Raw genomic sequence first — 12,813 nt, forward strand, 5'->3', positions numbered from 1 at the left:
GAAAATCGGTTCTAATCCTAAGCCAGAATTTATTTTATGCTTTATATGGAACTCATATCAGCAACTTAAATAACAGTTCTTCAAACCAAACATTGTAACACAGTAAAGGAACGATGGTAGGAACATATTAGAAGTCTTTGTTTTTTTGTGATTATACCGTTATGTCCATTCAAGGAAAGGACACTTTGTATGTGCAGAAAAAACACTGATTTATAACATACTGTAGTCATCTTGAATCCTAGCCTAGGTGTTTCAGATAGTATTTATTGGCACTAAATGGTGTGGGAGCATGTGCAGTTCAAAATGTACACGTTATGTGTTCAAAGTCTAGGCTGCAGTGAAGTCCTGAGAATCCCAGAGGCAGATTGGACTACTATACATTTGACTTTGAATACATTTTCAATCTTTACATGTTGAGAAACCTTTTATTCGTGCCACATTTTTTATGCCTCTCCCCATTCAGTTCCATGCCAGTAGTAGTAGTAGTAGTAGTAGTAGTAGTAATAGTAATAGTAGTAGTAGTAATAGTAATAGTAGTAGTAGTCGTATTTTAGGGAAAATGTAGAATTAATATCCCTTCTCAATTTTATTCAGTTTGGGGGAATAGGAAATACATAGGCATTGAGCAAACCTCTAAGATTAAGCATTGTGAAATGAATACTCTTAATTCTCCCATAAGCCATCCAGTTTCCATAGAAACAGCATGTTCATAAGTTTCTTGTGTCATTCCTGAAGTGCTTTATGCATAAATATACAAACATTTAGATGGTATATGTTTTTATATCATTATACAAGAATGTTTTGACCTGGCCATCAGATTCTTCTTTCTTGCAATCTATTCCTCAGAAAATTAGGTAGAAGTTTTAAATAGTTGTGTGTATGCTCATGTGTGTGCTCCTTTGGAGGCTAGAGGTTGATGTTGGGTGTTTTCCTTAGTCACTCCCCTCACACCCCCTTTTTTTTTTTTTTGCGAGGCACGGTCTCACTGTGTAGACATGACTAATCTGGAACTTGTTGCTATGTGATGCCCATCTGCCTCTGCTTCCCAAATGCTGGGACTAAAGGAATGTGCCACATGTTCTGATTTTTTTTTTTTTTGAGACATGCTTTTTCACTGATCCTTATGTTTACTGACTGGTTTGGCTGGCTGGTCAGTGAGCTTCAGGAATCTGTATGTATGTGTTGTACCATGCCTAGCTCTTTATGTGAGTGCTGGGGATTCCAGCTCAAGTCCTCCTGCTCTTCAGCAAATGTCTACAGACTGAGACATTTCTCCAACCCTAGTTTAAATAGTTCTGCTTTGCTTCTAGATTTATCAGAGATATGCAGCATCCTTCTATAAACATTCTTCTGTAAACACTAATGTCTACTTAAGATTTTATTGATTATTTTATTTTCTCACATTTGTACCATTGGGGACTTAGAGGGCATTATTATATTCCAATCATTCGCAATAGCTGCTTTCTGTTATTTTTCAACTCATTGTATCTCATTTTTAAAAAGCAAGCAGAGGAGTGTTGAGATGGCCCAGCAGTGCTTACAGCATATGTGTGAGCTGGGTTTAGATGTCCTAGCATTGGAGAGTGGAGGAATTGGGCAGATCTGAGTGCTCATTAGCCACTATAGCAGTGTAGCCAAAGCAACAAGCTCCCGTTCAGTGAGAGACTGTCTCAAAGGGTGCAGAACTGAGGAAGGACACCCAGTATTGACCTCTGTGGCCTTCCCATATGCATGTACAAATGAGTGTACCTCTGCACACACATATAACTCTCTTCCCATATACTCTCCCTGAATAAAAGCAACCAGTAAACCTCAAAAGACAAGTAGAAAAAAAATTAGTGAAGACTATACAAGTAACTTCCTGGTATAACACATTAATACAAAACTTAGTTTTACTCTTAATGTCTGTTGAGCAGGTTCATCTTAGCATCTCAGTGATGAAATGCCAGGAACATCCTAAGGATAGACAGGAGGAGCATACTCAGGAAAAGGGAAGATAGGACAAGGAATCCCAGAGCCACATTACACAGAGCTGCTGAGCCTGGAAGAACTATATTTCCAGTTTATCTTTTAGGGTAGGACAAAATAGAAATTTACCTCTTAATTCTGCTGTTCAGGATTTTGGAATGTTAACACAAAGAAAAAAGTCAACAGGTTTCATTCTCAGGAAAAAGGATCATTAACTTGGGGTTTCAGTTGTGGTTTTGATTGGTCATGCCTTTTTTTTTTTTTTTTTTTTTTTTTTTTTTTAAGCTTGTTTCCTGAGACTGACCGTGACTTAAGCTTGGACACCTGTGTTTCTGTCTGGCTTTAGCGCTCTCTCTCTCTCTCTCTCTCTCTCTCTCTCTCTCTCTCTTTCTCTCTCTCTCTCTCTCTCTCTCTCTCTCTCTCTCTCTCTCTCTCTCTCTCTCTCTGTGTGTGTGTGTGTGTGTGTGTGTGTGTGTGTGTGTGTGTGTAGACCACAGAGCAATCTTGGATAGTGCTTCTCAAGTGCTCTTTTAAAAGACAGTCTTACTGGCTTAGTGACCTGGAGTTAGCTAGACTGGTTGGCCAGTGAGCCCCAGGAATCTTCCGCCCAAGTACCTGCCACGATGCTTGGCTTATTTATTTCTATTATTTTTATATGTGTGTGTGTGTGTGTGTGTGTGTGTGTGTGTGTGTGTGTGTGTGTGTGTGTTTATGCCAGGAGAGGGCATCAGGTCCCCTGGAGCTGGAGTGCCAGGAGGATGTAAGGTACCTGTTATGGTGATGGGAACTCCGTCCCCTGGTAGGACAGTAAGCATTCTTACCGTGGAGCCATCTCTCCATGGCTTTTGTACACCGGTCCTAGGGTACACACTTGGGTCCTCGTGCTTACATAGCAAAGCACTTTTTATAGTTGAGCTATCTCCCCACCCCGTTAGCTTTTATCTTTACACATTTAGTTTTGTTTTAGGTGAAATGTTTTATGTGCTGCTTCATTATTGTTAGATCTTTAAAAGTATTCCATCGACCTGAAACTGATTTTTAAAACCGAATACAGCACTCCTATGTAAGTTAAATAAAATTCCCTTTTACTTTGTTTGCCCTTTGATCCTGCTTATTTTCTTCTATCTATTCTTACTCTTAAATTTTTTGAAATTATAACTTCATCATCTCATCATTCCCTTCCTGCCCTTCAAATCCTCCCATGTAATCCACCCTTTCTCTCTTAAATTTGTGGACTGTTTTTCTTTTGGTGGTTGTAGTGTGTGTGTGTGCACGCATGTTAAATATCTAGGTATTACCTGCTCGGTCTGCATGCTCCTTGTACATATTGTATGTTTTCAGGGTTGATCCTTTGGGATTGGATAACCGTTTGGTGTGACCTTTCCTGGGGAAGACGTTTCTCCCACTCTCAGCATTCCAGAGTTGTCCGCAGTCTGCGTGTAAGGTTGAAGCCTTAGCGTGGCCATTGGTGTAGTTCTTGTTGAGCCTGCCTTTTTTCTTAGTTTGCTAATTTTGCTTATTTTTGTTTTAGCTAAATAGATAAACAAATTTGGTAACAAATGCAGATCCAAACTTTAAGTTGACAACCTCCATTCTTTTCAGTCTCTAAAACGTTCAAAACAGAATTATTGAATATGGGTTTTGTTTTTCATGCTAAACTAAGATGAAGTGTTTTGTACTTAGGGAGCTTCAGAAATAGAAGAGCTTCATCTACATTACATTGTAACAACAGTATGTGAGTGAGCATAGATGCTTTTTGGCTATTTACTAAGACAGTATATTTTGAAGTTGATATTCAGTTTTTTGAAATTGAATCTGAAGTAATATCTGGCTTTCTGCTGGTGGTGTTGTATGTGCTAAGTTATGGGTTACGTTGCAAAACTAAAACTAAATTATAGACTAAAAAGGGTAAAATCCTTTTAGTAGCAGGTTATGGGATTCTTAAGTGTTGTTTATTATACTATAAATGGGTACAGTGTGAATTTAAGATGGTAATGGGATTTGAACCTAGAGCCCAACAAGTTTGGCTAGTGCTTCTCGTTGAGTTTATATCCCTAAGAACAGATTGAATCTAATGGAAAAGGAAATAGTGTTAACTTTAAAGTGTGTTCTCTCTAGCTAGCATATAACTATGAAATACATAGTTCCTTTTTAAACCTCAATATACTGTTATGTTATTGTAAGTATAAATGACTTTGTATTCTCTGTGATCTTGTAGTCTTTTGTTAACATTCTCTAGAATCAGAGTATATTTTCTATTTACCAGATGCTTGATTTTTGTGTGTTTTTAAAGTCTTAATTTTGAAATGAACTTGTGTCTTAAGTTAATGTCTTAAAAAGTATTTTTAAGAGTCTTAATAGAAATATTGACTTATAATACATATGTCTCTGTTCTTCACATTTGAAGTCTGGGTGAAATAGAAAAAGGTATTGACAGGTAATGATTTAACCTCACTAAAACAAGATAATATTCAAAATTCTTAATATATTTGAATTTTTGATGGCTTGAGTACAAGCATTTCTCTTCCTAGAGAAGTGAAAAATAGGTTTTAAAAATGTGTTTTTCAGGAGCATGGGGAAAATGTGTTTTTCAGAATGATGTCTAGTACTTATGGTCTGGCTTGATTCCCAGAAACTAGATGATAAAAGTGAAGAAAGCTCATTTATAACTCCAGCTTACATTTCTTTCTGGTTACAAATAATTAAAAGTATAATGCTACTTTTTCTTTTAAAAGATTTTTTTCTATTTATTTGTTGGGGGTAGAATGGGCACAAGGTACCACAACGTGTATGTGGAGGTGGGAGAACATGTGGAACCAACATGCAGGAGTTGGTTTTCTCCTTCCACCATGGGGGTTTGGGGATGTATCTCAAGTTACTTGGACTTAGTTTCCTTTAGATTGAAAGGACCAAATGATAAAGATCTTTAATTCTTCATCCGTTTATCATTCCTTTTACACTGTTCCCACCTGCGTCCCTTCACTTTGTCATCATCTCAAGAGAGATAGCAGTCTTGTTTACCTGAGGGCCAGGTGGGATAGTTACCCAGATTTGAGTGTGAACCTCAGACACCAGCAAGCCTTCAGTTGTGAGACGTTATGGCTATTTTTACTTAAAGGAAAATACTTCTGTGTCTTCTTTAGAGCTTCAAGATCAATATCAAGATATTCCTTAAACCTAGATTGTTGCTGGGTGGTGGTGGTGGTGGTGCACACCTTTAATCCCAGCACTCGGGAGGCAGAGGCAGGTGGATCTCTGTGAGTTCGAGGCTAGCCTGGGCTACAGAGTGAGTTCTAGAACAGGCTCCAAAGCTACACAGAGAAACCCTGTCTCGAAAAACCAAAAACCAAACCAAAACAACAACAAAAAACCCTGGATTGTTTTCTCAGGAGTGTAGGGTCTATGTGTGGGAAATCAAGACAAAGAAACTACATCATAAAATCTGAATCTTTCTGCTAATTAAAATAGTTCAGGAATGCAAGTTGTCTGTAAATTATATAGTATTAAAATGTTTTGTCAGTAATTTTATATTTAGTCTGTAATGTGGTAAAATATCAAGGAAATAGCTATTTGACTAGTTACCACTTGTAACTTGTAAAAATCTTAAGGTTATACAATTATTTTACATTTTCTGAATTCTTAGATTTTAGGGAAGAGGGGTGTTACTAATTTTGTGTATATTGTCCCTGAATTGATGGACTTGTAAGCGGAAAAGCGTTATTTAGCTTTCACTTCTGAAGGTTCCAGTCCAAGATTGGGCCTTACTGCTTTTGGCTGTATTGAAGCCACTGGATGGCAATGGTGGGGTGCATGGTGAAGTCAGCTGTCATATCATGAGCCAGGAGAGGCCCTCATGACTTCCCACTGGGATCCATTTATAGGTCCTACTGTCTCCCAATGGTGCCACTTTGGGGAGTGAGCCGTGAACAAGTAGGCCTTTGGGAAGCACTCCCTTACACTACAGCAGCATTCTGTGCACTGCTGACTTGAGTGTAAAATTGAGCCATTAAGACACAAAGGTGGCTTTGCTGTGTTTGAGGAAAGCTTTCAGTAGACTCTCAGTGGGTTAATTCCACAGCAGCTAACCTACTGTGTGGAAGTTTAGGTCAGCACTCCCTCTTTACCAGGCTTCCATCGCAATCTTCTTGGCTGTAAATTATGAAAATCCTAGGGTAAACTCTGTAGTAAATTTGATCTTAAGTTGTTAGTCCTGGAAATGGCAGCCCTGTTCAAATGTTTCATTTTTGTAAATATTAGAACCACCCACAAAATGCCAGGAGTTTCAGTTTTAGGAAGTAGTGAGTACAAAGAAAGGTAGGGTTGCTTTCAGAGAAAAAGACATTTGAGAAATCGTGGAGTCACATACGTGTATAAGATAAAGGATTGACTATGATGCCTCTGTTTGGAACTTGAATAATTAACCTTATAGTTAGGATTTAAATTGCTATCTTTTTTTTTTTTTTTTTTTTTTTTTTGGTTTTTTGAGACAGGGTTTCTCTGTGTAGCTTTGCACCTTTCCTGGAACTCGCTTTGGAGACCAGGCTGGCCTCGAACTCACAGAGATCCGCCTGGCTCTGCCTCCCGAGTGCTGGGATTAAAGGCGTGCGCCACCACCGCCCGGCTAAATTGCTATCTTAAGGAGAAGAATATATGTTGGAAATAGTAACTGTTATGTTGAATCCATGTATGTGTGTACCAGAATTAACTTTTGTTCATGTGAATAATGAAAAGACCTGACACCTTTTTTTATTACAGTGCATGCAAGATATGGGAAATACTAAAGCAAGACTACTTTATGAAGCCAATCTTCCAGAGAACTTTCGAAGACCACAGACAGATCAGTATCCTTTAAATTTTGCATATTGTATGTTTAAAAAGAGTTAGCACACTTTTACCATTAACATTTTACATTGGTATTTAGGACGATGTGAAGTATATCATAGTAGCATTAATTAAAGATGGAAATTACCTGCGTGGTGGTGCATACCTATAATCCCACCAATGCTTGGGAGGTAGAGCTATAAGGTCCTAAGAGTTATATGCCAACTTGTAGGTTTGCTACGTAGTGAGAACCTGTTTCATGAAAACCAGAAGTGGGGAATGTAGCCCATGTAGATTGGTTTGCTTAGTATGTATAAGGTCCTGGGTTTGATCTCCAACTCCTAAAAGGAAAAAAAGGGGAAAAAAAAAAAAGATGTAAATTGATTTGCCCTAACTGCTTTGGTTTTTAGTAGTGATTATATGTGTGTGTGTGTGTGTGTGTGTGTGTGTGTGTGTGTGTGTGTATGTGTATGTGTGTATGGTGTAGAACATAGTGATTTGAAATATAAAGATAATATTTATGGTTTGAAAATAAAATGTAGTTTCTTACCAGTTTGTATGGTAAAATAGTTTGTGTGACCATTTTGGAAAAATTATCTTTGTTCACACAACAATACAAGTTATATGTTTATTCTCATATTTAGACCGAAGCCTTTTAAGTTACAGTTGAAAAGTTAGTAATTGGCCGTAGTTGAAGTTTTTCTGTGTCCCACCTGGCCTGCGGTTGGGACAAATCTCTTAACCCACAGTCCCGCAGCCTTTTATAAAATAATCACACAAAGGCTTAATATTATTTATAACTGCTTGGCCATTAGATCAGGCCTACCACTGACTAACTCTTACATTTAAACTCAGCCCATTTCTATTAATCTATATGTTGCCATGTGTTCCGTGGCTTTACCTGTGTGCCTTTACATGCTGCTCCCTGGATGTTGGGCTGGCGTCTACTGACTCAGCCTTCTTCTCCCAGAATTCTCCTCTCTGCTTATCCCGCCTATGCTTCCTGCCTGGCTACTGGCCAATCAGCGTTTTATTTATCAACCATTCAGAGCAATACATTCACAACATACAGAGCAATATCATCCATCAATTGGCATTTAGCCTTTAATGTGTCTGTTCTCCCAAGCTCTTCTGATAAACCTAGCAGTCTGAGAGGCAATGCCACTTTTGTCATAGAAGGGTCCTCAGTAAACTGGGTGACACCTTTCTCCTGTAAAGGCTATGAGAGCCAAGTGGCCAGGTGTGAGGAATGCGTGCTCCATTAAGCTTGTAACATGACACAATTTCAGTTTGTGGGACAGATGGCAGCAGGGACTTAGAAAGGGTGTGGGTTCATGTTAAAGGAATCGAGTATCATGTTTGTACATCCTTTGGAGATTTGAAAAGCCTGTGGAGGACTGTGAAGCAGGAGAAAGAGTAGAGCTACAGTAACTTGTACTACGAGGAGAAAGGAAGGAGGAGGTCCTGGAGGCCGAGGCCATGAGAACACCAGCGCAGTAGCATTGAGAGTGGACGGGAGGGAACTTGAGAGTGCCTGAGCAGCTGGACTGATGGAGACTGGCTTGGATTCTGGAGAAGGCACTGCAGTGATGCCTCTATTTCTATCTTTGATGAGTTTAAACTTTTTTTTGGAAAGAAGAAATTTATTTACAGATGGAGGTTTAAGGTTGGAAATGAAAGAAAATGAACTGTAGTCCATTATTTGGGAAGAATCAGATGCTGGTTAGATATGTACATGGCACTATCTTTTTATACCTGGAAAGTCTGGTCTGGACTCAATAAGACAAAGGAGATGCAGATGGAGAGTCAGTGATACACACTCTTCATTGTTGTGTCATTTGTGTTGAGACTCTGGAGTGTTCTTTCCTTCTTGAAAGGGAAGGCCTACGCAAACCCTGAAGAAGAGCACATATTAGTAGAAGAAATGTAGACAGGTGAACACATGAGAATCTGACATAGCTGTAGCCAGAGATACTTGGTGATATTTCAGAGTCAATACCACTTTTCCCAAAGCATTTACTAAATTGGATCATATTAATATGAGGTATTGATCTTTTACTGTTTACTAAAATATAGTCTAATAGTTACTGGAAAGTGTTTAGAGAGGGACATTGTCTCAGCATATGTGAGAGATGATTACTGAAGTTTCAAATATAAGATGACAGTCCATGAGCTTAGCTACCGTATGGCTTTATAGCCTAAAGAGAAAGGTCAGGTACTGTAGTTACAGTGACTCAGGAGGCTGTAATGTGGGATTCCTTGAGCCTGAACTACATACGGAGATCTATCTCAGAAACATTTGTCATCATGTCTTTTACTCTGAAACACTGATTTAGAGCAGTGGTTCCCAACCTTCCTAATGCTGCGACCCTTTAATACAGTTCCTCATGTTGTGGGGACCCCCAACATAAAATCATTTTCATTGCTACTGTATAACTGTAATTTTGCTACTGTTAGGAATTGTAATGTCAATATCTGTGTTTTCTGATGGTCTTAGGTGACCCCTGTGAAAGGGTCATTTAACCCCCAAAAGGGGTGGCGACCTTCAGGTTGAGAGCCACCAATTTAGAGAGATTAATAAGAAAATCAGTTTTGCCTTTCTTCCGTCTAAAGCTTAAATCTCGTTGAAAAACTTAACATCAGGATGGGAATTACAGTTCAGAGAGTGTTTATCTGGTAGCATGCCTAAGGCCCTAGATTGGAGTCCCAGGGGAAGAAAAAGAAAAGAAAAGAAAAGAAAAAGCCAGGCTAGAGAGATGACTCAGCAGTTAAGAGCACTGGCTACTCTCCCAGAGGACCTGGTTCAGTTCCCAGCACCCACATGGCAGTTTACAACTATCTCTAACTCCAGGGGATCTGATACCATCTCCTGGACTCCATGGATACAAGGCAGGCAAGTGGTGCACAGACATGCAGGCAGGCAGAATACCCCTACATTAAAAAAGAAAAGGCTAAGAAAAGTAGCCCCAGAAGACCAGACCAGCAGCAGCTCACTGTGTCAAGGCTCTCGTAATGCTTGACACACCCAAGGCTGACTTTGGTTATTAAAAATCCTCACATTTCTTTACCTTTATAGATGTAAATACAATTTTATAAGAGAATTAAGTAAGAAAAAAAAATCAATCTTTCTTCCTTCCCAGCTGTCCGTCCATCCATCCATCCATCCATCCTTCTATCCATCCATCCATCATCCATCCATTCTTCTATCTATCTTTGTAAAGCTCATGGCTCTTTGAACAAAGTCTAATATAGCTGCACTTTTGTAGATGTAAATATATAACCCTAGGCAAATGGAACCAAGCTGAGTTAAATTCATATAACGGGGCCTCATTACATTCTTAACAAGATTTGTTGCTTTTTCAAAGTTTTACAATTTACAAAGGTTGTACAAATGATGCCATAACTGTCATTTCTCATGTGAGATGTGGTTAATTATAGGCTGCATGTACTAGTGTATGACAAAAGATAAAGCTTTACAATGTTAGGATATTTTGTCTTATTTAAATATTTCAATTACTTCAGTTCCATGAGCTCTGTTGTACACCAGAACTCACCAACAGTTCTCTTTTGAGCTTTTCAAAGTTTTATAGCTGTTAGTAGTGTGTGGAACTGGAAGATCTTGTTCTTGCAAACAGATATGAATTTAATTTGTCTTTCAAATGATACCTTTAAAGAAAGGGGGGGATCTAAGAATACATATTCATCTTGATGTTTTTATTTACTAAATCGCAAACAGCTACTTAAACTTGACTTGTAAGTAACATATTCTTTACTTTGGTTCTCTGAAAATACTGTTGTTGTATTTCCATTGTCATTCATTTACATCAGTGTGCCTAGGGCCTTGTGTCTCAGTATCAAGAGACAGAAAAAAGGTGTAATGTGAGAGATGGCTTAGAGGTTAAGAGCACTGGCTGTTCTTCCAGAGGTCCTGAGTTCAATTCCCAGCAACCACATGGTGGCTCACAACCATCTGTAAGGAGATCTGGCTCCCTCTTCTAGCCTGAAGGGATATATGCAAGCAGAACACTGTATACATAATAAATAAATAAAATTTAAAAAAAAAGAAAAATAAGAAAAAGGAGTAATGTTTTCTGATCTCCAAATTTATTGGCTTTGTGGCCATTTATCATTTGTTTAAACTTGATTATTAGCCAACACTTTTACAGTAGTTGCTATTTCCTCCTCTACTGTAGATTCTATCTTTTAAAAACATTCCCTATCACAATATTTTTCTACTAGTTTTGAACTAAAATTTAAAAAGGCACTGTTCTTTCTTACTTTATACTTCACAGATACTGACATATAATTCTTAAAATAATTCAATAAAAATTATTTACATTTTAAAGCTGATGAAAGTGAGGGACAGAATTACGTAAAAATAAAAACTAACTTCACTTACTGATTGTTTAAATGTTCATATAGATTCTCAAAACCCTGAACAAGCTGTGATGCCAGCGTTCTCGTCTTTCTTTAATACTAAGTATTTATTTAATAATTAGCTAGCTTGAAAGTTAAGGAAATTGCCAGTTAAGTACCACAAATGTGGCTCTATATTGGAAACTACTTTTGGAATTAGCCATTAGCATCAGTAGACGTTTAATGAAAATTTCTTTTGAAAATGCTGGGAATGACAGTTTCTAGACAGCTCCTTCTTTAAATATGTTACAATGCTTTATTTATTTATTGAGTATCTGTGTCCACGTGTGCAGTGGGTGCAGGTGAAGGTCAGAGCACAACCTGCTGGGATTGTTCTTTCCTTCTACAACCTGGGTTCCTGGCAGTGAACTCAGGTTGTTGGGTTAGTGGCAAGCATTCTTACCTGCCAAGTCACGTTGCCAGCCCTTTACATCCATCTGGGTTGTACTTTGTTCAGAGCATTACCATAGAATTCATGAATGACTATAAACCTTTGAACCAAGGATCTGTTTCTACATATGAACTTCAGGTAGCATCCAGCCATACCTACTAGTTACAATTTTCTGTGACTACATGGAAGCTTTTAGATGCAGAGTTGAGTAGTTAAAACAGATCTACTCTTGGGAAAATCCTAAAATACTTACCTGCTCCTTAAAATGCACAGATCCCTCGAGTTCAGTCATTATTTACTTTAGGTAGAATTAATAATGAAAAATTGGCTTGCATACATATATTATCTATCAGTATTTCTCTCTCTCTCTCTCTCTCTCTCTCTTCTTCTCCCCTCCTCTCCCCTCCCACTTCCCCCCTCCCCCTCTTCTTCCTTCCTTCCTTCCTTTCTCTTTCTCTCTTCCTTCCTTCTTTTTTTCTTTCTTTTTTTTTTTTCTTTTTTTTTTTTTTGGTTTTTCGAGACAGAGTTTCTCTGTGTAGTTTTGATGCCTGTCCAGGATCTCGCTCTGTAGACCAGGCTGGCCTCCAATTCGTAGAGATCCTCCTGCCTCTGCCTCCTGAGTGCTGGGATTAAAGGTGTGTGCCACCACCACCCGGCTCTTTCTCTTTTTCTGAGTGTTTTTGCTTTAAGGGGTTCATAGGCACTGAGAGCAACCAAAGCTGGCATAGCCCTTCTTTAAGTGATTTTCTTGGAATTGAAAAATATTTTTTTCTGAATAGTTTTCTGTTGATAAATAAGAAGGTCTTAATGATTTCACCAGTCTTAATCCTTTATTTTGATAAAATAGTATCAAACAGATGAACTTTGTGACTGTGTGTCATTTTTTTTTTATTCCTTACTACTTAAATAATTTCTGAGGAGCTTTCTTGTTATAAGTGGAAACCTTAGTTTTAACTACTAAACTTCTGCATTCCTCACCTTTGAAAGGAAAAAATTGGCCACTATTTTAATAAATAGGAAATTCTGAGTTTCACCCATTCATGATATAGCTGGTAAGGTAGGAAAAATAATCATGTTGGAATCAGCTACTTAATCTTTCTGTGTTGCTAATTATTCGTTTGTGTTGTGAAAATAGCCATAAATCCATTAGCTGGGATTTGGGAGGAATTAAAAGAATCAGTGTACAGCATGCAGCATGCACTGTTTGGTATATTCTG

At 38.2% G+C, this 12,813-nt stretch overlaps 1 protein-coding gene across 6 annotated transcripts in view; it reads left to right on the forward strand.

Moving 5' to 3' along the window:
- Nucleotides 1-12,813, forward strand: part of Smap1 (small ArfGAP 1) — a 108,248-nt gene that overhangs the window by 45,289 nt on the left and 50,146 nt on the right. For all 6 annotated transcript variants that reach the window (XR_009383444.1, XM_059281462.1, XM_059281463.1 and 3 more), the window contains one exon: nt 6,724-6,809. Coding sequence is in view for 5 of the 6 variants with exons in the window: in XM_059281462.1 (XP_059137445.1) it covers nt 6,724-6,809 (86 nt within the window). In the remaining variant the exon portion in view is untranslated. The remainder of the gene's footprint in view (nt 1-6,723; nt 6,810-12,813) is intronic.

Source organism: Peromyscus eremicus, chromosome 16_21 (genome assembly GCF_949786415.1).
Source record: "Peromyscus eremicus chromosome 16_21, PerEre_H2_v1, whole genome shotgun sequence".
Taxonomy (NCBI): Eukaryota; Metazoa; Chordata; class Mammalia; order Rodentia; family Cricetidae; genus Peromyscus; species Peromyscus eremicus.